Genomic DNA, 25,125 nt, shown 5'->3' on the forward strand with positions numbered 1-25,125 from the left:
CTGCAGAATGGAAAGGTTGTTCTGCAATACCTGGTGTTGCTTTTCCTTTACAGTAGAACAAAGGAAAGCACTAGCATTCAAGATGCATTTATCATAATCTAGATAGTAATTAGATTCCTGTGGCTACCTTTAGGGTTAAACAGCACTTGCCAGTGAGAGCCTCCTTTAAAAGGTGTCTGTCAGCTATCAGCAAAACAAAAGTCTGTCCTAAATTCCTAATGTGATTTCCTGTGTCTGGTTTGGGAGGTGAGGAGAGAGAGAAAGAGGAGCTGCCTTCATTGGGGGGTTGGGGGGGGGAGGAGGAGGAAGAGGGCAAAAGCAAAGAGTCTAAAGGAAATTTTTTTTTTAAATGGGAAAAAACTCAACTTTTGGAATTTCTCTCATTACCATGAAAAAATATTGGAAATACATTTTCATTTACCAAAACCCCTAGTTTTCGCTAAGCAAAAAGTGTCTGTAATGATTTGAGATGATTTTTAACTCCACAAAATGGACACAATTTCAAAAATTTTCAACCAACTTTAATGAGAATTGCTCCACACACTGGGCCCGGTTGAAGATGACAACCAACCTGACCTGCAGGGGGAATTGAAAAAGACAAAAAGTCTGCTATAAACTTGAGTTTCAGTTTTCAGGAAGTAAGGAAACCTGACTCTGGGCAAACACGCTCATACTACTATAAGCTGTACAGTGCTCTGCCTGTATTACACCACTGTGCACTGATTAGCTAGCCCAGCCCCCCCCATATAGCTCTTTGAACTGAACTTAAGGACCAGATCCTACAAACAGGAACCCTAACTGATTTCTGAACTAACATCAATTTGGGACAGGGCTCATGTGTTCCTATGTATATACAGCACCAACCCTATGGGACCCCGATGCTGACTGGGGCTTGTGGGTGCTACAGCTATATACACATTTTAATAAAAGTGACTTCAATTTTATATGAATGTTATATAGTTTGCAGATCCCTCAAAACGGATCGGGATTCTCTTCTCAAATCATGGGCGTCTGCTAGTACACCAAGATCTTTTAGCCAGTAGCTCTTTTGCTATATTTTCTAACGCTAAATTGATAAAGGCTTTTCAATTCTACTTTGATTTGGGTTTAAAAATACAGTCAAAAGAAGTGTATAATTATTTGCTGCTTGAGCAAAATGAGGCCTTTTGGACCAAATGGTGCTTTTGATGCCAGCAGATCCAGTTTCCCCCCCGTATGAGGTCCAACCCAATAGGCACTGCCACAGGCCTGTAGGGAGGCGCTTTAATGCAACAATGATCTTTCATCTTATGTCTTGAACCTGCAATCAGCTCTGCATCTATGTGAATCCAGATGCAGGGCTGGGGTGATCGCGTGTAAGGAACCAAATGACAAAGATTAGAGTGAAGAAAAGTCTAGAGGGAAGACCATTATTAATGGCTGAAATCCTGGTTTGCTGTCACATACTGTGTGCACCAAAGCAATAAATGCATTAGACACCTGCAAAACATGATTAAATCATTGTCAATTCCAAAGTCACTTAAACAATATAAACCTCATGGCCAAGGGCTGATTTCCTGTCACAACTCATTTGTTACCATTCTTAGGAGCTCCAGAGCCATCCAGTGATCAGGTGTTAATGGCCACACACATTTTCCATCCATATAGCTAGGAAAAAATGCTTTCCTTGTTATGATTTTGAGAATAGTGTGTGCAGCTGGGCATGGATCAGCTTTTTAGATTATTTTTACATAAAGTACCTCTTAACATTAGCTTGCTTGGAACTATATAGCTATGGGGAATTTAATGTTTCCTGTAGAGGGACAATGAATCTTTGCTGCAATGTCTGACCTCCTAGTTATGATAACACAGCAGCTGCTGCCTCGGTTTCCCTCTCAAACTAAGTTCATTTAGCCCTCTGGCTAAATTAAGACACCTAGCTTTCCAGCATAAGGACAGTTCAACCACCAGCCAGAAGTCCACCTTAAAAAGAGTTATTTATCTCTGCTCCCCTCTGCGGAGTATAACAGAGATGCCCAGTCCCTTGATTCCCCTCTCTGGGGTTGGATCACTCTGGCTTTCTAGTCAGAGCATCACCCCTGCCATGTGGTACTTTACACAGCCCTGTGGCTGTATCTTTAGGCCTCTCCCAGAGCTGCTGCCCCCCTTTCATCTGGACAGTCCCAAGAACGGTTTTGTTCCCTTTATGAATTAAGGGATCTTACTTACATCTCTGCCTCCTTTCCCAGTACACCTTGCTCTCAGGCCTACAGTACCTATGATCCCTTGGAATTAGAGTCTCCAAAATCCCCTCCTTTCTAAGCTGAAATCAGTAACAGTGCAGAGTTGGACCATGCTTCTTAAAGGGCCAGTTCATCATGGTACAAATTAAATGAAATTAACTAATATAATTAAGTGTTTTTAGCTTCAATCGTGTAATAGGTATTTAGTATGCTATACTGATTTTATTTGTTTCTGAGCTACTGTGCTTGGTTCCCCACAGAAATTCTTCAGTGATTTAATGAGATTATCTCAGACTCCGAGAGATCTGCAGTGACTATTACTCCAAATGAATCACACTACTAGGTGAATGTTTTAGGTTAATGAAACTCTCAACTCAAAACAAACAGAACATGGGGCTTTGGAGAGAGAAAGGGAAGGACATATATTATGTATTGTCATTCTACAATATTTTCTTCTTCCTTCTAAGGCAGTAATGCTTATTGCCTGTTTTATAGCTTTGGCATGGCTATGCCAGACACTCAAAACCAAACTCCCCCCCCCCTTAAAATAGTTTTTTTGCAGTCAACACAATAAGATCAAGCAGAGAATGGAGTTAAAAATATAGGGCCAGATCCTAAATTGGCATAATCAGAAAATCAGCTGATGTAAATGGAGTTAATTCAGTAAACGCTCGTAGGGGCTACTTCCAATAATCAACTCCATCTTGAATGATCACTTTAAAATATTTTCAGATTTGAACAAATACTGCAAGAAATTTCCTGCAAACATTTGGTTGAAGTTTGAAATGAATTAGTTTTGGCCACTTTTGTAAGTTTTAGCATTTGTTTTCCAGAAACATTTGAATTATTTAGTTTGATTGGCTGATGAGATTGTCCAACAAACAGTGGGGAAAAAAATGAACAAATAAAAACAAAACAGGCTGTTCAGGAAATGGAGTGGGTATCAGCAGGAATCACACCTGAGACTCTTGCATTGACGGATCACTGAGGCCAGAAGTGTTCTAAAGCTATTTAAAATAGCATCCTTCCGCAGACAGTTTTGTCACGTATGGCACAGTGTAATAGCTTAATGACAATCCAGAAGTCCTGAGTTTGGATCACTGAACAGTTTCCATGGCAGCATTTCAGAAAAAGTTTCCCAGGCAATGGCTGACTGTATTGAAGTGGAACAAAATGGGCATTAGGCTTTGGATTCACACAGTATAAATGCTAAATGCATTGTTTAACCTGATGTTGCGCAATTAACTAGAAGATTTCAAATCACCACATTTTCTCATAAGCCACTGGAACCCAATACCACACCTAGAGAGAGCAGTACTCCATCCTGGGAGGATGCCTGGGTTTCACCTAGGCCAGTGGTTCTCAAACTTTTTTTTCCGCGGACCACTTGAAAATTGCTGAGGGTCTAATGATCTTTCCAAATGTTGTTTGTACCGTTAGCTAACTATTGTAGAGCGCTTTGGATAAAAGTGCTATAATATAAGGTTTTTTATTCTACAAATAAAAGCACACAACTCATATTTTAATATTTTACCTTTCTAATGCTCTGGATGTGCCCTCTCTCCCCTGCCACAGCAGCCACGGAGCTGAGGCTGGGAAGGAGGGCCGTCTCTCCCTGGCAGCTGCAGCCCTGGAGCTGGGGAAAGTTGCCTCTTTCTCTGGCCGCCGCAGCCCTGCATGTCCCAAATTCCCCCCACCCCCTCTTCTCACCCCACTGCCCCCTTCCACCTACCCCCTATTCCCCCCAAGGCCACCACCTCACCTTACATGTGCATCTTTTCCAGGGTCCAGGCACCTAATTAGTGGAGCCACGCCTGTGCAGCTCCACTAATTAGGTGGGTGGGCCTTCATTCTCTTTGGTGCGGCCACCCAGGCACGTACCTTAGAGGGAACTATCTGCGGACCACCTGAATGGAGCTCGCGGACCAGTGGTGGTCCACGGACCACAGTTTGAGAACGTCTGACCTAGGCTATCCCTGAAATTTGTTTCTAGTGGAGAAGGCATTAAAGAGTCTGTGTGATTTTGCGTGTGACTGTCACAGGAGATTAACATTAGCTAGCCAAGCCTGTATGGTTAGACATGGAAAGTACTCCATCACTTTGCGAATCCATTTGGAAGAAGGATAGCCTGAAGTGGATTTCTGTTCCCTCTGCAGTGGGTTCTGTCTTTTAGTACAAGAGGACGTACTGTATCCAGATCCACTTCTTCTTGCAACATGCTTATATTTAAATCCAGAACATTTTGTTAAGGCCTTGACTCACTGAAGTCAAACTAGAGACAGGAAAGCAACTGTTCATTAGCCCTTCTATCCTGCTATATCAGCTAGCGAGGGACAGCATTCTGAGAAGCTGTGAAGCAGGTAACAGATCTAGAATGAAGTCAGCCTTGCTGCTCATGGTCTCATTCTACAGGTCCAATGATAGCCTTTGTTTACATGGTGCTACTCCCAGCAATGTCAGTTCTGAGGGTAGAATTGAGCCATTACATTTTTACTCATTTAATTTAGTTGCAGAATGATATTACACTTTGCCCCCAAAAGGCCAGATTCTCCTCTGACCTGCACAGGAGTAAAATAACCCTATAGAAGTCAATGAAGTTACGCAGATGTAAAACTAGTATGAAAGCAGAATCAGGCTCAGTGTCTACTGGAAGCGGAAGGCTGGGCTTGAGCCTGCTCTTATTGTGTCCTAGGAATGCAGGATTATCACTCCTCCCAGCTCCCCTACCAGAATCCATGCCATTTGAATTAAGTTCCAGGACAGTTTTGGAGATATTTTTATTACTGCCACTCAACACACCATGTTAGGTTCTATGTTACATACTGAATACCAACTAGAGTTTAACTCTAAGTGACATACTGAGTCATAGCCTTTAGTTTGTGTGGGAGTTGATCTGAAGCTCCTTTCGCTCTTAACATTTGTTGACACCTGGCACTCTTAGCTCCAAAGTGATGCCTAGGGTTTGTCAGATGGCAACAGAACAAATGGCTGGTCAAACGTATCAATCTACTGTCCAAGGAAGTTCCAGAGAGCATCTTAGGGATCAGTAACACTAAGGGGAGACCATCCATCTGCTGAAGATTGCATCCAATGTAAACTTTAGCTTGAGGACCAGAAAGCATTAACGCAGGGGTTCTCAAACTGGGGGTCGGGACCCCTCAGGGGGTCGTGAGGTTATTACATGGGGGGTCATGAGCTGTCAGCCTCCACCCTAAACCCCGCTTTGCCTCCAGCATTTATAATAGACTCATAGACTTTAAGGTCAGAAGGGACCATTATGGTCATCTAGTCTGACCTCCCGCATGATGCAGGCCACAAAAGCTGACCCACCCAATTTCCCTTATCTCAGCTGTTGAAGTCTCCAGATCGTGATTTAAAGACTTCAAGTCGCAGAGAATCCTCCAGCTTGCGACCCCTGCCCTATGCTGCGGAGGAAGGCAAAAAACCTCCAGGGCCTCTGCCAATCTACCCTGGAGGAAAATTCCTTCCCGACCCCAAATATGGCAATCAGTAGAACCCCGAGCATACAGGCAAGATTCTCCAGCCGGACCCACATTTTACCAGCGATGGCACGTTATTGCCTAATTGACTAAAATCACGTTATCCCATCAAACCATTCCCTCCAAATAATGGTGTTAAATATATAAAAAAAGTGTTTTTAATTTATAAGGGGGGGGGGTGTCACACTGAGAGGCCTGCTATTTGAAAGGGGTCACCTGTACAAAAGTTGGAGAAAAACTGCATTAATGCACACAAGTGTATTTAATCTTCAGGAGTCTTAAACTCTCCAACCAATGCAGCATTTAGAGTTAGATCCAAGGTTCCTTTAATAGAGGTATGTCAATTCAGGACAGGTCATACTCATCATTCAAACCATGTGGATTGAGAGAGTCACTGGCTGTTAAAGAGCATTTTCTGCAAACTTTGTTTATTTTCATCTGGTGTGCAGTGTGTGAGAGCCAAAGTGAGCTGATAATGGGGGATCTGGTTTCACACCTTTGGGGTGACAAATCAGAGGGGAACAGTTTGAGTGTCTGGTAACTAAGAACTCAGGAAAAATGCATTTGGGGAGACCTGTGACTGCAAGGGCAGTTGGTATCAATCTGCAAAGCATAACGAGGCTGGTGAGAGCCAAAGTGAGACCTTATGCTCATGAGCAGGCTACTGGTGTCAGGGAATAGACCCATAACTGCACCGCACAAAGAGGCCAAAGTTCTAGGGCAGGCGGTGACATAACCCCTTCCTGTTCTGGGTGGACCCCAAAGTTCAGAGCCAGATCCTTAGCTGCTGTAATGTGGTGTAGCTTCATTGCCTTCAATGGAGAACTGTTGATTTATACTAAACTGAAGGTCTGGCCCATTACATTTAAACTCTGCTCCACTACTGGCAACCCTATAGTGCCTTTAATCTTCAGGAAGCCTAAACATGGGGTGGTTGAGGTTAATGATTTTATGGAGATGATCATGTGAAACACCACATCTGAAAGCCACATTATAGGGTCGTGTAGATAAAGGCAGATGGATGAGGGGTAGGGGAAGGACCACATGGATCATGGCCCCGTAGGATTATGATACCAGCCTCTACCCTGGGAACGTTTCCCCTCTCCTATCGTGGGGAGAGCAGGGTTGTGGTGGAGGTAGTTGGTGGGCTACTCATTGTGCAGAGTCACTTCTTCCTTGTGCTCCCCCCACCCCATGTTTGAGACATACCTGTCTCCCCATGCGTGCTCATCTCCCCCACTCTGAGTACACGCCCCTGAGAGATCCGATTGCTCTCTCCTGCAGCATACAACCTATATCATGCTATAGAATGGACCAAATAGGCAGGTAAGATTTAAGGGGACTAGGTGGGTTGCAGCAGCTGGCAGGTAGGTGTCAATGGGGCAAGAAGGTGGATCTCAGCATCTGGATGTCAGAGTGGGCTGCTGACCATCCTTGGGGGCAGGTGGACAGTAGCAGTGGGAATGAGGGTGTGTTTCTTGATCTTGGGGTGAGCTATGTAGATCATGGTAGGTAGGTGCTTCTTGATCATGGGAGGGGGAGTGATGGATATGAATAAAGAAGGCTTATGAAAGGAGTTTCAATGCAATAGGAAAATAGCAACTCTATTTACACAGCTGTTAGAATACCCCCACCAAAGTGGGTCCGGGTGAAAAGGTCAACACAGACAAATGTAAAACATTTAGTATGGGAGGAAGGACTCAAGATAAGGCAACCATTTCATTTAGTACATTTATCTAAAACACTGATAGCTAGAGAGATGCAAAGGTTATGGAAAAAATTCAGATCAACCATTAACCCAGTGAACAGCTGCAGGGAATAAAAGCAAACAAGACACTATGTCCATTTAGCAGAAGGACAGAATATTAACAGAAGACACAATAAAGTATTTGTTGGATCCCCCTAGGAAACTGAGTAGTGCTGGTGTGAATGTTATTAGTTATTGGTCTATTGTAGGCAGGGCTGGTTGCCCAACATTTCCCATTGTAAGACCCTGTTTTCAGTTGTTTATAGTTTTGTCAAACTTTCATTCTGAGTTATCTAGCAACCCAAATGATTAATTGTCTTGGAAAATTTCAGCCAAAATGATTCAGCTGTTTCTAAGAGGGTGGCTAGGAAAAATATTGTTTTGCCCATGTCAAAGAGTTCTGAAGACCTCTTTTTTTGGAACATCTCCAGTGGCCACATTTTGTAGCAGGGACTTGAAATTTGGCAGAGGGTGACCTTTGTATCAGGGATAAGCCTTTTGCCTTCCCTGTGAAGAGTTGCTCAAGTCATAAGCCTTTGGGGGGGGGAAAATACTGCTGCTTGCACATGCTCAGTAGAGACTTACATTTTAACATTGAATTCCCTGCAGATTCCCTGCATTGGGCATGTTTCAGCCTGGGGCTGAACAGGACTTTCCTTGAAATTGCAACTAAGACTGCTGTGGGCTCTTCTGGCTCCAGGTTCAGACACCTGAAGTGAGAACAGGGAGCCAGTCTTTCAAGGCTCCCCATGCTGGGCCCCCACAGTGTGAAGGAGGAAGCTGTCCAGTTCAAATGAAGAGGGGACAAGAGCCAGACCAGAGAGGTGGGGGGAGAGAAGACTGGTACTGAGTCAGCAAGGAGACTGGGATGAGAAACCCGAGGAGTGGCGACTGGAATGGCAAGGATAATGGGACTGGGACAGGGATCCAGGACGTGGACAAAGAAAATTTGGAGGGGGAGGGGACAGAAGAGTCTGTGCCCATTAGAGAACACTCCCCTCCAGGGCCTGGAATGGAACCAAGATTCTCCCCATTCCTCTTCAGCCAGCAAATAACTGTGAAACCCATTAGCAAAGTTGCAGGTCCACCTAGAAGATGATAACCTACTATTGCTGTCAGTTACAGTTAGCACAAATAGCAGAGGTCTGTGTGGTGATCTAAAGGTTCCAGCCCTGCTGATGACCCATGTAGGGGTTGGTATGATGACACATAGTGGAATTTATTTTTTCATTTTTCTTTAAGAACTCTATACAATTATGTACAAAGTAACATTAAAAGATTAAGACTGAAGAGTCAGGTATTCAAAGTTAGGAAATGCCAGAATTAAGGCTACCCGGGCAACCTTAATTCAGCCCCTTTGTGAGCATGCATTATGAGACTGTCTTTAATTACATGATCACAATTCCTGCCCCTTCTTCCCTCCCGCCACTGGAATTCTACCTTGTTCAGAGCCCAGGATAGACCTGCTCTAGGGATGAATCCTGGTTGTATAGTGAAGAAGTCTGTTGTCGGTAGGACCCCTGCCTCAGTTGTTGAAGTTGGAAGGTGTGCAGTGACTGAGGCAAGGAATTGCAGGAAGATAAAGGATGGCCTCATGGTTAAAGAAGTTGAATCCTGTCCTGAAGACTTGGATTCTGCCTCAGACTGTGTGATGCTGGGCAAGTCACTTCAACCAAACTTTTCACAAATGGTCACTAGCTGTGTGTTCCTCATTTTCTGGGGACCTGACTTGAGACCCTGGGGTCTGATTTGCACAAGAGCTGAGCACTCACAGCTGCAATTGAAGCCAACAGGAGCTGTGTTTGCATATATATTAAGTGCTATATAATGGTAATTTCTCTGAAAAAAAAAAAAAAAAGTCAGGTCCTATGCACTCAAAATTAATCGATACCTTTGACCTCTGTGCTTCAGTTGCCTGTCTGTGAAGTGAGGATATAGCCACCCCTTCATCTCACAGGGACACTGAAAATAAAATACGGTCTGTGATGCCTTCTGACACTGCAGTGATGAACAACATAGAAAATTCCACGAGAAAATTTATAATTCTGTCTTCAGAGCAGGGTTTGAATAGTGTGCAGTAAACAAGGCCTGGGGCCACCCATTGAAAAATGGATAAAACAAATCTTGAATAGTTTTTCATTAAGTGAACATCATAGGCGCTGACTCCATGGGTGCTCAGGGGCTGGAGCACCCACGGAAAAAAAATAGTGGATGGTCAGCACCCATCAGCCACAGCTGTTCAGTGGCACTGCTGCCTATCACTGTTTGGCAGTGCCCCGATGAGTTAATCGGCAGGCCACGGGGAGAGGCTTGGAGAAGGGCAGAGAGCAGCGAGAGCGAGTGGGCAGGAAGAGGCAGAACGAAGGTGAGGCCTTGGGGGCGGAGCAAAGTTGGAACACCCCTGGGGAAAACTAAAAGTCGGCGCCTATGGTGATCATCATCCGTCTTAGGCTTTAAGCAAGGCAGAGGTGTGGTGGGCTAAAAAAATCCAATATGTGGTCACATAACTGGAGATGATCATAAGGTTTATGCACAAGAAAGCTGAATTATGATTACACAGGTAGTGTACTTGTGGTAAGTACATAGAGAGGTTGGCTGGGATGAAGTAGGACAAAGGCAAGGACAAAAGGCTTATGGGTTCATGTGGGAGGCTATCAGACCACTTAAGGGAACTTTGGCTTTGGAGAGGATTCCATGGACAGCAGCAAAGATGAGTCCAAGTCTGGAGAATCTACGTGGTTAAGTATTAAGGGAGCTGGGCTGAGGACAAAGAAGGTGTTTCAGTGAGCTAATGGAAGTGCTCAGTGTTCTGAGAAGGACTAAGATGAAAGAGACTGCTTCCCCCTTAAGGACTGAAATGTGTGCATGTGCGGGGACACACTCCACAAGGGGAGAGGGGCAGAGCGGTCTCACACACCGCATAACCAACCTATACAGAATAGGGCACTACAACAAAAGGTGGAAGAGCAAGAAGCTGGTTAAAATAATATTAAGCAGAAAAGGGAAGGCATGCTGGGTTAGATAATCTTATGCTGTCACTAAAGTTAATGGATAAATATTCCTGCAGTGTCCTCAGAAGCTGGAGAGTATTTACTATACAGCACTGGCATTAGCAGGAGGCAGTAGGGAAAGAACTTGCCTATGTTCCAGATGATGATGATGATGTGGGCATGCACACAATTTGGTATGTATGTGGACTAATGCTGCCCTGATTTAAACCACTGGGGTTGCCCAGGGGTTTATGGGGCTCTCGCCTATTCTGCTGAATGCCTTTCATGCATGGATCTCAAACTGCATTACAACTACTAAAAGACAAGTCCTCTTAGCCCTTCAGTAGCGGCAGGACCAAAATATAGCAGAACCCTGTAGTACCACTACATGGGAAAGGGTGGGAAACAGAAGCTATCAATTGAGACCCTTCGGCACTCAGTGTGCACTGGAGCTGGGCTCTGTGGTGGTTGCTCAATGGGAATGTGGCCATTATTACAATCCCTGGGCAGGAATGGTAGCCTGAGATTGGCAGGTGTGCTGAACTCTACCTCTGGCTTGTCCTCCTCAGCCATTGTGCTGGTTTCTCGTATAAAGCCTTTCATACAGGCTTGGTGCGTGGGCAAAACCAAGGTTTCAAGCTAACGAGTTAACCTTCACATCACCCACATCCAGATACTGAGGCACAGAGCCCAGTAACCTGTGATTTACCAAGGTCCCTGCATGACCATGGTAGAGATGAGAAGAGATGCCAGGGGTCCTGGATCCCAGTCCCTGCTGCTTCCATCACACTACGCTCCCCCCCTTCTTCTCCAACCCCAGCACTTACAATAAAAAGCAGGAATAATTGAGTATTCTAGGAGGTAAAAGCCCAGTGTTTGAAGAGAAGAAATCAGCAACACTGATGGGAGACAGGATGAAAAATTAACTTGAATCAGAAGAGTTTCAGCCCTCTGACCATTGCCTTGTGCAGAATTGTCATTTAAAAGCTTTGACACGAGTCTTTCAAGGGAATTCTGAGATGCATCTGACAGTGAGCACCCACTTCAGATATCACCCTAGCCATCTGCTGTCCCATTATGTCAGTAACCTCTCATCCCTACCACAGATTCTTTGAAGTTAGTCAGCACTAAGAATATTCCATGTTGTATGGAATCTAAGAAAACTAGGACCTGGAACTAACATGAAGTTTGCAACCCATCACCTTGATCTCTATGGGCCAGATTCTGATACCCTTACTCAGAATGAGAAGCGCAATCAGTAGAGCTGTTCATTGAATAAAGTACTACTAAGTCTAAGTGAAGGGATCAAAATCTCATTGTCACATCTCATTTCTCTCACCCTTCATCCTGTCTATTTAGACTGTAAACTCCATGGAGCAGGGATGGCCTTCCTATGTGCTTGTACAGTACCCGGCACAATAAATTCCTGATCTTGATTGGGCACTACTGTAATACAATCAATGGCAGTGATAATGAAACATTGATAACTTTCATTTCTCTCTAGACATGCATGGGACATTTGTAATCCTGCTGCCTCTCAGCCTGATCCTGATGATTTTTGGAGGAATGACTGGATTTATTAGTATTCTTGCCAGGGCCTACCTGCTGCTTCTAATGACGGGATGGCTTTTTCTTTTTGGAGGTATTGTACTGAGTCCTATTTGTTGTTAATGAGACTAAGGGTATGTCTACACTACGAGAGTAGTTCGATTTTAGTTAAATCGAATATGTGCAATCGATATTAGAAAGTCGAACGTGTGTGTCTACACTAAGGACAGTAATTCGACTTTGTCAGTCCACACTACCAGGGAAAGCGTCGACATTGGAAGCAGTGCACTGTGGGCAGCTATCCCACAGTTCCCGCAGTCCCCGCTGCCCAGTGGAATTCTGGGTCGAGCCCCCAATGGCTTCTGGGTAAAAAATTGTGGCGAGGGTGCTTTTGGGTAACTGTCGTCATCCGTCAGTCACTACCGCCCTGCCTCCCTCCCTGAAAGCGCCGGCGGGAAATCAGTTCGCGCACTTTTTGATCAGTGACAGCGCGGACGCCACAGCACTGCGATCATGGATCCCGCTGCGACCATCGCTGCAGTTGTGGCCGTTCTCAACGCCTCGCACCTTATCATACACCTTTCCCAGAGGCAGATGCAGAGAAATCAGGCGAGGAGGCTACGGCAGCGGAGTGAGGGCCTGAAGTCGGAGAGTAGCACAGAGCTGTCAGAAACCACGACACCCAGCGCCGAGGACATCACGTTTGCAATGGGGCATGTGGATTTTGTTGAACGGCGATTCTGGGCCCGGGAAACAAGCACGGACTGGTGGGACCGCATAGTGCTTCAGGTCTGGGATGAATCCCAGTGGCTGCGAAACTTTCGCATGCGGAAGGGGACTTTCCTGGAACTTTGTGAGTTGCTGTCCCCTGCCCTGAAGCGCAAGGACACCCGCATGCGAGCAGCCCTGACTGTCCAGAAGCGAGTGGCCATAGCCCTCTGGAAGCTTGCAACGCCGGACAGCTACCGGTCAGTCGCGAACCACTTTGGCGTGGGCAAATCTACCGTGGGGGTTGTTGTCATGCAAGTAGCCAAGGCAATCGTCAAGGTACTGCTGTCAAAGGTAGTGACCCTGGGAAACGCGCAGGCCATCATAGATGGCTTCGCTGCGATGGGATTCCCAAACTGCGGTGGGGCTATAGATGGGACTCACATCCCTATCCTGGGACCGGGCCACCAGGCCAGCCAGTACATCAATAGAAAGGGGTACTTTTCAATGGTGCTGCAAGCACTGGTGGACCATCGGGGACGGTTTACAAACATCTACGTCGGATGGCCGGGCAAGGTTCATGACGCTCGCGTGTTCAGGAACTCTGGTCTGTTTAGACGGCTGCAGGAAGGTATTTACTTCCCGGACCACAAGATAACTGTTGGGGATGTGGAGATGCCTACAGTGATCCTCGGGGACCCAGCCTACCCGCTAATGCCCTGGCTCATGAAGCCCTATACTGGCGCCCTGGACACAGAAAAAGAACTGTTCAACTACCGGCTGAGCAAGTGCAGAATGGTAGTGGAGTGTGCTTTTGGCCGTCTCAAGGGGAGATGGAGAAGCTTACTCACTCGCTGTGATCTCAGCGAAACCAATATCCCCATCGTTATTGCAGCTTGCTGTGTGCTCCACAATCTGTGTGAGAGCAAGGGGGAGACCTTTATGGCGGGGTGGGAGGTTGAGGCAAATAGCCTGGCTGCTGATTACGCCCAGCCAGACAGCCGGGCGATTAGAAGAGCCCAGCGGGACGCGCTGTGCATCCGGGAGGCTTTGAAAGCCAGTTTCAAGGCTGAGCAGGGTACCCATTGACTTTTAAGTTTGTGGACACAGAAGCTGAACTTGCCCCCGTTTCTTTACCCAGTTGCCGTCGACTATCCTCTCCAATTACATACCCCCTTCACCCCCTTCCCAAAAAATAAAATCTGTTCTGTTTTGTTCATGGACACCGTTGTCTTTATTACTGTTTTCACGGGAATGTTTTAAACCTGGGACGCAGACTGTGGCGGGGAGCGGGTTTAGGGTTGTGATGCAAATGATGCTTCTAAACTCCAGGAATGACAGGCTCCGCGATGGTGGACTGGTTGTTTCAACGGAGCCTGCCAGCCCTCCTGGCCGGGACTGCGTGTATGTGTCGGCTATGTGACTGTCTTGCAGGGGGAGGAGGGTTACAGATCCCCTGCTGCGCGGCTCTGTGATCCAGGGTAAGGACCGCTGCATAAGATCTGTAACTGCCCTCCCCCGCCACCAAGTCACAGAGCAACACCACCGCCCCCACCACACAGAACATGAAAACCACCTCCCAGACTGACCAGGATAACTAGTCACTGCACTGTATATGTGCCCTGCTGCTGCACCTGCCCCCTGCTAAAGGTGACTGTCCTGTCCAATGACCAAGGCCCTTCCCCCCCCTCCAGACAGACTCCCCTCCAAAAGAAGAGGATGGAAACAGAAATGAACAGAAACGTATTCTTTATTAACAACCGCACATGGAACGGGGGGGTGAAACTTGGACGGGGTCTTGTGTGAGGCGGGTAGGAAAGGACTTTTCAAATTTTGGGGAATGAGAGCCTTCTAGTGGTAGAGCAGTCCGCAGGGGTGGAGTGAAATTTTTCCCGGCCCCTTCCACCCCTCCGTGTTTGGACTTTGGGTGAGGGGGGTATGGGACTTGGTGGCGGGGCAGGGCAGTTACAGAGAGACTGCAGCGGGGCTCTCTCCTCCTGCCTCCGGTCCTGCAGAACATCCACAAGGCGGCGGAGCGTGTCCGTTTGCTCCCTCATTAGTCCAAGCAGCGTTTGAGTAGCCTGCCTGTCCTCCTGTCGCCACCTCTCCTCCCGTTCAATGTTTGCCCGGTGCATTTGGGACAAGTTCTCCCTCCACTGTGTCTGCTGGGCTGCCTGTGCTCGGGAGCATTCCATTAGTTCAGCAAACATGTCTTCCCGTGTCCTCTTCTTCCTCCTCCTAATGTGCGCTAGCCTCTGGGCAGATGTGGCTGTGGGAATTGGAAAAAGGGAGTGAATTCCTGAGACAGAGCAATGTATCTGTGAACAGAGAACATAGTCTTTCTCTGTGAACAAGACCATGCAGAGCACCTATCACACGCGCACTGAGGACAAGGTCGAATTTTCGGCCCTCGCCTACAGTGCCTGCGGTCTTGCTGTGGCGAGCTGAGGAGCAGGGCAGGACACCGGACTTTGTCTAGATGGCAAACATGGTAAGCCGTAGACTTGTGGCCGCTTAAAACTTTAAGAGTGGCACTGGCCTCCTTTCACATAGAAAGCAATGCGAGTCTCTGCTGGCAGCAATCCTGCAAGCATGAACTCTGGCCCTGTCCCAGCCCCTCGCGGCTGTAAACCGCGTGGCTGTAAACCGGCGGTTGCAGTTCTGTAAAGGGACGGGCAAGCAGTCCCAATACTAACTTTCCCCTACCTAATTCACAGCAGGGAGTCATGCCTGACATCACCCTCCTGAAGGTCTCCGAGAGCCAGAAGGAGAAGATGCTCCGGGACAGCCTGCAGAAACCGGGGCCATTTGCTGCACTGCTGTGCAAGGCCATGATCCCGGAGTACCTGCTGGCGTTGTGGCAGGGAAACGTGTCCTACCACGGGGGGCCTAATAAGCTGTCCCTGCCCAGGAACCTGCTGATGAGGCTTGAAAAACACCTGCAGGAGGTGTATGAGGAGTTCTCCCCGGAGGATGTCGCCTCGATCCCCGGTTACATTGACCAGTTCTTGGCTTAGGTGCCCTTGGAGGGACAAATGACTGCAGGGTTTTGGGCACTATAATCATGAAGCGGACATTGTGAGATTTTTTTAAAATGGTTCGGACTATATATTGAGGCGCCCAAAGACGGAGTAATCATGATACACTTTGCACTGATTCCCCTTTTGTTTGACTTTCCTGTTTACATGTTTTTAAGCACTTTACCCACTGTTAATATTTTCAATCTTCCTGTTTTGTTGCAAATAAATGTTTACATGTTTTAAAGCACTTTAGCTACTGTTAATATTTTAAATATGCCAGTTATGTTGTAAATAAATGTTTGGATATTTAAAACACTTACTGCTTGATCCTTCCCCTGAATCTGTGTCTGGGGTAACGGCTGGGGAGGGTTGGTAGGGGATCTCTGTCAGGGTGATGAAGAGCTCCTGGCTGTCGGGCAAATCAGCGTTGTAAGCGCTGTCTACTGCCTCGTCCTCCTCATCTCCTTCCTCCTCTTCCCCGTCCGCTGAGGAACCGGCCGCGGACAATATCCCATCCTCAGAGTCCACGGTCAGGGGTGGGGTAGTGGTGGCGGCCGCACCTAGGATGGAATGCAGTGCCTCGTAGAAACGGGATGTGTGAGGCTGGGATCCGGAGCGTCCGTTTGCCTCTTTGGTCTTCTGGTAGCCTTGTCTCAGCTCCTTGATTTTCACGCGGCACTGCGTTGCATCCCGGCTGTAGCCTCTCTCTGCCATGGCTTTAGAGATCTTCTCATAGATCTTTGCATTCCGTCTTTTGGAGCGCAGCTCGGAAAGCACGGACTCATCTCCCCACACAGCGATGAGATCCAAGACTTCCCGATCCGTCCATGCTGGGGCCCTCTTTCTATTGGATTGCACGGCCATCTCTGCTGGAGAGCTCTGCATCGTTGCCACTGCTGCCACTGCTGCTGAGCTCGCCACGGTGTCCAAACAGAAACTGCGCTTCAAACTGCCCAGACAGGAAAAGGAATTCAAATTTTCCCGGGGTGTGGCTGGTCAGAGCATCCGAGCTCGGACTGCTGTCCAGAGCGTCAACAGAGTGGTGCACTGTGGGATAGCTCCCGGAGCTATTACCGTCGATTTCCATCCACACCTAGCCTAATTCGATATGGCCATTTCGAATTTAGCGCTACTCCTCTCGTTGTGGAGGATTACAGAAATCGATTTAAGGAGGGCTCTATGTCGAACTAAATGGCTTCGTGGTGTGGACGGGTGCAGGGTTAATTCGATATAACGGCGCTAAATTCGACATAAAAGCCTAGTGTAGACCAGGCCTAAGGGTGACAGCTTAGAACTGTAGCACTTCAACTACCAGAGGGTAAAGAGACAATGAGATCAGAACCAGCCAAGTGTCTGCTTTCAGACCGAGTGCCTTCACTTCATGTGCTTTCTCATTCGTCTCCTTGCAGATTGAAAAGCTAGTAATCAGCTGACATTTACAACAAGGAATAGCAGAAAGTTACATGTAGTTGTGTCTCGTGGAGGACTGAGAGACATCTTGAACACAGTATCTTCATCCTTGAAAGGTTAAATACCCTTTCGGCAAATGTTATGTCAGTTTTCTCTTCTAGAGACAAGATTTTTTTTTTTTTAAATCTTAGTAGAATGCAAATGGCTTTGGAATTTATGAAACTTGGCATTATACCACTTTGAACTGTAGTGAGTTAAGGCTTGATCTTAAGCTCAAGGAAAAAAACCAACCAAACAAAAACAGCTATCAGTGGGAAGATTTCCATTGACTTCAATGGACTCTGTATCAGGCCTGTAAATTGGGGCTTACATGGTCTGTCCAGCTATTTCATTTATTTTATCCTTACTATTTGCTTTGAGCTAGGAAGCTACCACCCAGCCCTGTGAGGTACCAAATGCCCTCAGTTCTCTGCTCAGCACCGTGCATGAATGGCTCCAGTTAATACAAATAACATTAACAGAAACAGGTTCAAGGCTTCAAGTGTCCCCATCAGTACTCTAGGGAGAGTGTTTTTACTTAGGAGCAGGTGAGGATTCCTGGAGCTGGATTAATAATTGCCCCCTCTCCTATTGTAAGGATTTTGATTTGGTGGAATCAAAGAGCGGCGAGCCAGATTGTGACCCAGTGTGAATGAGCATTAAAGCCACTTCTAATCCCCTCTAACGTTTTAATGATCAAACTGCAAGCTCACTGAAACGGACTGCCCTGCGCCATCTTCATTTACGCAAGCCTCCCACTACCCATTTCTACATTGACTGTTTTTAAGGAAAGCTACCATTGCCCTAGCACATGTACAGCTTCATCAGCAACAGCAACGGTGGAAGAACCACTGTAGACAGGCCACTGTAAGTTCTCAAACCACCATGTCATCTACACTTGGTTGGAGCATCCCAAAGCACCATGTCTTTAGCAATGGCTTGCAGTGTAAGGGCCTGATTTTCAGAGATGCCAAGCACTAGGGCCCATTCTGCTGGAAGGTGAGGCCATCACAAGGAGAGAAACATTCCTGCCTGGTAGTTGCACCCACTTTTAACTCATCTCCATTTTGGCCAGTTTATATTTCCCCATGATACTAAGGTAAACTCTGCCAGTAGGGGTTTGGGATCATACAACGTATATGGTAATAAATAGGAGAATTCCCATCATCGTATTTAGAGTTTCCAGTGTCTAATCCTGCTCCATGCTAGCACGTGTGGAAAGCAGAGTGTAAGCAGATGGGGCTCCCACTCTTCTCCTAACAGTACACATTCACTCTGGAGCGGTTCTAAACTCCTTTCTGGGATTTGCCTTTATTGTTAACAACAAAGCAAGCCTCAGACTAAGCTTTCTCCTAAGGTTGGTCCTACAGTTTTCTATTGCAGGATTCTATTTCTGCAGCTGCTCAAAGAGACAGACTTAATTCCCTGTATACATCTGGATTTAAGCTAATTACTAATAGGACCCACGTGGTCTGGGTGACACTGAGTAAGAGTAATTGAGTCTGTTCAGGGTCCTAGCACATGACATCAGCATGAGTCAGCAAAACAACTCTGCATTTCTGCCTAGATATCTGGAACCTGATATCTTGTTACAGTGACAAACATTTTGATAGGTTCAGATGGCAAGAGTTGAGATATGCAGGCCAGGATGCTCTGACATCTAATAATGTCTAACTGATCACCATAATACCTGCATGCAATCAGTGTTTTACAGTGGTGCTCACTATGGAATCTGAGCAGCAAGCCAAAGCAAAATTTACAAGCAGAATCTCTTGAATGAGGAGTGTAATCCTTTATTTTATAAACCTCCAGTATGATTTTGATCCCTACTTCCTAGTCCTACTTCTTTCCAGGGAATTTGCTACAGGCATGAGATTAACATTGTGTGCACAATACCAGAGCGAACTGCATACACACAAATCAGTGAATTCTCTCTTGGAAAAAGAGAGAAGAAACATGGCAGCTGCTTTAATGCAATGTTCTTTCATAACATACATTGCCTTGGTAGAGCAACAAAACCTATAAATATCCGTCTTGCCACACATTAGCATTAATAGCAATCTTCTATCCAAGTACTTCAAAGTGATATACAAGCTACTTAGGGCAAGACTTAACAATACTAACTAAATCTCACAGTACCCTGTGAGGTATTTTAGATTAGGCGTAATTTTCTTCCACCAATAGTATAAAAGTAAAATGTCTGGAAAGGGCCAGGTAAGCCTTTTCAATTCATTACAGTACAACAACTTGACACACACACACACACACACAGCTTGACAACAGCCCTGTGTGGTAGGATTATAGGGAATATTTCACCTGTGACAAGAAATGCAGCCAGCTCTGCAGTGGTACTTGGTAACTGTTTTTAACAGTCCACAAGAATGCTAAACCCAAGTGTAGTGGAAGTTGGTGATTGCAAAAATGATCACATACTGGTGTGCTCAGAACTTAGCAGCAAAGGGTGAAGGCTTATACTCTAAGCAGAAGATAGAGTTGGGGGGACGGGGAGGGGGTAATACATCCTACTAAAAGGAATAGCCAAGTATACAGAATTTTCCCCCCACAACTCTGACCCAGACCATGTTGCCTGCCACCCACCTCTGTCAGTCTGCCAAGTCCTGACCCTTTGGTCAGGCTGAGCTTAGGAGGAACGTCCAGACTATCCCCGATAATGGCCTTTTCAGCAGGTCACTAGTCACGTCTACTTTATTAGGATCCAATTACACATGGGTCAGTGAATCAGAATATCCCATTTCTAAAAGGGAAAGAGAAGGAGGACAAGAGTTGCTGGAAGCAAACAAGCAACTATTTCAGGGCTTTGGGAGCTCTGGGCAGAGTGAAGTGCACATCACTGTTTGTGCTTTCACAAGACCAACTCATCATGTAAGCTCCTTGTTTCTGCAGCTGTTCAAGAAGCACCATTCAATAGAAGTGCACGAGAGCAGTGTCACAACAGATTTTGGGGATTGGGAAACCACTGAAGATAGTGTTAAGTGAAAAGCTAAGACACAAGATTTGTAATTTATAATGCAATTTTTCCACTTGAGTTTGATTTGGCCCACTGACTGCTGTAGCTCTGAGAGCTCAGTTGAAAGGAAAATCTTGAGCCAGAACCGTAGCTGGTGTAAATTGCTGTAACTACAAATTCTTATGCTGTAGCTTAATGTAGCACACACAGTTTTATACAGAGTGCCACTTTATCTGCTGTTCTATATTGACTGACAATGTAGAACAATATGAAGAGATACTTTAGGCCAGTGGTTCTCAAAGCCGGTCCACCGCTTGTTCTGGGAAAGCCCCCGGCGGGCCAGGCTGGTTTGTTTCCCTGCCGCGTCCGCAGGTTCGGCCGATCGCGGCTCCCTCTGGCCGCTCCAGGCCAATGGGGGTTGCGGGAAGTGGCGCGGGCCGAGGGATGTGCTGCCGCCGCTTCCCGCAGCCCCCATTGGCCTGGAGCGGCGAACCACAGCCAGTGGGAGCCGCGATCGGTCGAACCTGCAGATGTGGCAGGTAAACAAACTGGCCGGCCCGCCGGGGGCTTTCCCTGAACAAGCGGCGGACCGGCTTTGAGAACCACTGCTTTAGGCTGCAGACACAAACACCAGGGCTTTTTCCTTGCCAGCACAGTTTGTATGTTCCAGGTTTTGGAACAATTTAGCTTGCCACCTCTTAAATGTACCCACCCTGGTTAGAGACTATCAGAATCTAGCAGACTTTCCCCAAACCCCCATGAAAATAATCCCCTTATCCTTATTTGGCAGTTTGTGTACAAGGGGAAGAGATTCACCCTCATGCTAAGGTCTAGCAAGGCCCATGCACTCCTTCAACCAACAGTATGAATGTGTTTTACCTCTCTGATGTCCAGATGCATCTGTGCCTCAGTTTCCGACCAAAGAGGTCTTTCGCAGGCTGGTAGGGCAATTTGACCTATGGTCAGACTAGATCTCTCCTTCCTAGGCAAACAGGAGCACAAACAAAACCACCACAAATCTTCTCTTTTAAGTGCTCCACAGATAACTTCACCATCTCTGGGCCACAGTCCTTAGTCACATCATTGCAGCCTTTTCAGGTGGCACAGCTGAGATGTAGAGGAACCCATGTCCTTTTGCCCTTTTGTTAGTTAGCCTTGAGAGCCTAAACAAAAAAGCATTCCTCAGCTATAGCCTCTACATTTTCACTGAGGCTATTCCCTACACTAGCTCACTTCCCAGCATCCTAGACCCTCTTACACATCCTCCATACAGTCCTTTCTAGGCTACTCTGCCAGCAGGGAGACACACCAGCTTCAAGCCAACCCTTGCGTCTGGAGAGCTTCCCAGGCTTCTGCTGGATCTCTGTCAGCAAGCCACGTCTAAGCACTCTGCAAACTCTAATTACCATGGAATCATCCAGTGGACTGTTCCTGCCACCTCTCTTCCACCCTTTATCCTGTTTCCTTCTTCCCAGCAGGCCTTGCTCCCTGCCCACAGTCACATGATCCAGGTGGAGAAGAGCCAGGCACAGGTGAGAGCTGGGACTTTAAAGGCCCTGCTTACCCTATGACAGTGAGGGAGAAAGTGAGACTTCAGTAATGGACTGGCCTTATGCTAGCCATGTGCACTAGGAGGAATTTCTCTATTTAACACCTGGCTTGGTAACTCTCGATTGCTTTGCACCAGTTTAAGGCCTCATCCTCCCCTATACAGAAGCAGGGGACAGGAAGCTCTGAGAATTTTAATGTACACTGCTCCCTAGGGTTCTTCCATCAGGGGAGTGGGATTAGGGTATCTCCCACCTCCGTGCAGAAAAGGCCTGGGGCTCCAGCCCCCAGATATCATCGATCTTAACAATTGTCTGGAGAACAAGGCCATTTACATGGAGGCCCCACCCTTTGTCTAAATTCCACAGATGCATGACTCCATTGCAAATGCAGGGGCAAGGATGCCCTGCTCACTGCTGCTGGTGGTGGTGGGAGAGGGAGGCAAGCCAGCCCAGGGAAGTCAGGGAGTATTAACTTTTAGAGTTTTCTCTTAGGGTTTTAGCAGGGAGACAATCTGGGAGGAGCTAAGATGGCCTCCCTGCCCTCAGCCCTTTCTGTCCTCACTGGAACAGAAGCACCTGGGAGGGGCCTTGTACGGAGCTAGGGGAACATGCTGCAGAGGTGGAAATCTCCTTCTCCATGGGCAAAAAGTCCACTCTGCATCTGCATGGGGAAAGCAGCATGAGGCTGATTCCACAGCAGGCTGTATACACTGCACCTAATAAAAGAGCTGTCCCGAGTGAGCATGCCACTCCTAAACAGCCTTATACTGCGATCCTATCTTGAATTTAGATTTCACCACCCATCCTGCAGCAATCGACAAATTATGCAGCCACTCTTGAAAAATGTGGATGCTTATTTTGAGCGCCTGGATTTTTCTGGAGCCCAGCTTGACATACCTACAGTCTGATTTTCCGGAAGTGGTGAGCAGTTCCAGTCCAGTCCAGGAGCTGACCATAAGGCTCGAGAGACAAAGTAGGTGAGACAATATCTTTTATTGGACCTTTTATTTAACTTCTGGTGGTGGAAGATAAAAGCTTTCAAGCTACACAGAACTCCTCTTCAGCTTGTGCCTTCCACCAAGAGAAGTTGGTTCAATAAAAAATATTACCTCACCTACCTCCTCTCTCTCATATCCTGGGACCAACGCAGCTACAGCAATTCTGCAAACAGTAAAGCCCAAGGAGTTTTAAGCTGGGGACTCAACATTAGAGACCACACTTGAAAATTTTAGCCTAAATACAAGCAGCATCATTGAGCTGAAATGTATAAACCAGTTCTCTACTTGCACCCGGTGTAGTCATTTACAGCTGTGCAAAGTGTCTATAAAACACTCCTATTCACACCCACTTTTCACATGAGTACACAACTATATAAGGCGCAAAGCAGGGGAGAATCAGGCCCATTATATAATACAGTTTTGTAAGTTGGGCTGTATATTTTTAGGTGTCTGAAACACACATCATTAGATGTACATTGCAGGAAACATGCTGTTTTACATTTTGGTTAATCACTTAAGTGATACAGAGACCAAAACAAAACTAGAGACATTGACAAGAAATAAAAACAGGGCAGAAGAGAGTCCTGCCTGTGTATACAGGGAGAGATGGCAAAGGAGATCTAGCAGAGCCCTAACCACGCAGTTTTGACTCAGGTAAAGTGGACCCCAACACTATACTGTATTTGTGTTTCCTCTAGGCCTTGTTACGCTCACTGGGATCAGTGTCTACATCGCATACTCAGCGGCTGCCTTCAAGGAAGTTCTCTGCCTTTTGGGAAGGAACAATCTCTTGGAGGAAGTTGACATCAAGTTTGGCTGGTCTTTGGTGCTTGTGTGGGTCTCCTTCATTGCAGAGGTGCTGACTGGGGCAGCGTTCCTGCTGGCTGCCCGAGTGGTAGGCCTCAAACAGAGACGGGAGCAGAGGATCTGAAACAGCAATGCAGCCTAATGATAATGTGGAGTCTAACAAGGTGAACTGACTGGATCAATGTGGATAAGAAGAATGGCAAAGCTGCTCCTGAGCGTACCATGCTGCTGAGCTAGCTCTTCTCTTAACCAATGTGCAGTGCTCACTATGGCAACAGTTCATTGTTAAATGTTAATGAGGTGGCCTTTGTGTCTTTAAAAGAAAATAAATTGTGTGTATTTAGTGCTCACTAGACAAGCCCAGAGACTGAGCTGTCCTCTTTTATTGCAGGACAGATCTAGCACAACACAGCTTCTCCTCTTTCCTTTCCCCCACCAACTGCCCCTGACAGAGTGCCTCATGACTGCACTGGAGTCCTGTCTCCACAGCCCACTTAATCCTAGGCCTCTGCTGAGACTCCTAACAAAGGTGCCAATTAGTGCTAGCTGTGATGGAAGCCTCTCTCCCTTAACAGCTGGCCTGAGACCATCACTACATTTATTGTACATAGGCTACTAAGCAGCCCTTAGACATTGTGACCTTCATGTCTGCTCTTATATAGATTCTATATATCTGAAGACTGGTTAAGAAAGAGTGAGAAAGACAAAAAACACATGAATAATAAAAATGTATATCCTAGCACAGTTTCACTGCACAGAATGAGAGTCAGATTAGTGATCTAGAGTGCCATGGACTTCAGAGTATTTGAAGGGTGACCTAAACCACACAAATGACAATCCACAGTACTCAGGCTTCCAGCGTACTTGAGTGATATCCCAGGTAGAGTAGTAGGACTTGGTCTGAAGTACAATTCAGTAAGTATCAATGGTATTAACACTTTATTAATTACAGATTAGTAATTAACAATCTTTACTAATTACAGATTCTCTCTGTTCCCTTACATCTCACTTCAGACATGGGAGACTTTCATCTCTTATACCATAGCTGTGATTCTATTTTTTAATGACACACATGTGCATGTGCACACACACAGCTAATGTTAGAAATGAAACAGCCCAAGAAACCTGTAAGCCAGGTCAGGTATTTCTAATTTCAAGGGAGTTCCTTCAGAACATAGCACTCACTTTACATGGTAGACGATATTTACATTACACATTGCTAGTTGGATTCTTGAGATGCATGATACTTGGGCTGTATTAGTAGGAGCATTGCCAGCAGATCGAGGGACATGATTATTCCCCTCTATTTGGCACTGGTGAGGCCACACCTGGAGTATTGTGTCCAGTTTGGGTCCCCCCACTACAGAAGGGATGTGGACAAATTGGAGAGAGTCCAGCAGGGGGAAACGGAAATGATTAGGGGGCTTGGGCACATGACTTACGAGGAGAGGCTGAGGGAACTGGGGTTATTTAGTCTGCAGAAGAGAAGAGTGAGGGGTGATTGATAGCAGCCTTCAACTACCTGAAGGGGGGTTCCAAAGAGGATGGAGCTAGACTGTTCTCAGTGGTGGCAGATGACAGAACAAACAGCAATGGTCTCACGTTGCAGTGTGGGAGG

General features: G+C 46.5%; 1 protein-coding gene across 2 annotated transcripts in view; it reads left to right on the plus strand.

Moving 5' to 3' along the window:
- Positions 1 to 23,631, plus strand: part of TMEM114 (transmembrane protein 114) — a 32,667-nt gene extending 9,036 nt beyond the window's left edge. The window contains exons 3-4 of one of the 2 annotated variants that reach the window (XM_026650555.1): positions 11,964 to 12,101; positions 23,399 to 23,631. In XM_026650555.1, coding sequence (XP_026506340.1) covers positions 11,964 to 12,101; positions 23,399 to 23,631 — 371 coding nt within the window. The remainder of the gene's footprint in view (positions 1 to 11,963; positions 12,102 to 23,398) is intronic. The other variant, XM_026650557.1, reaches the window with a different exon arrangement.
- The last annotated feature ends 1,494 nt before the right edge of the window (positions 23,632 to 25,125 follow it).

The sequence above is a fragment of the Terrapene carolina genome, unplaced genomic scaffold (assembly GCF_002925995.2).
Source record: "Terrapene carolina triunguis isolate 2854851 unplaced genomic scaffold, T_m_triunguis-2.0 Scaffold93, whole genome shotgun sequence".
Taxonomy (NCBI): domain Eukaryota; kingdom Metazoa; phylum Chordata; order Testudines; family Emydidae; genus Terrapene; species Terrapene triunguis.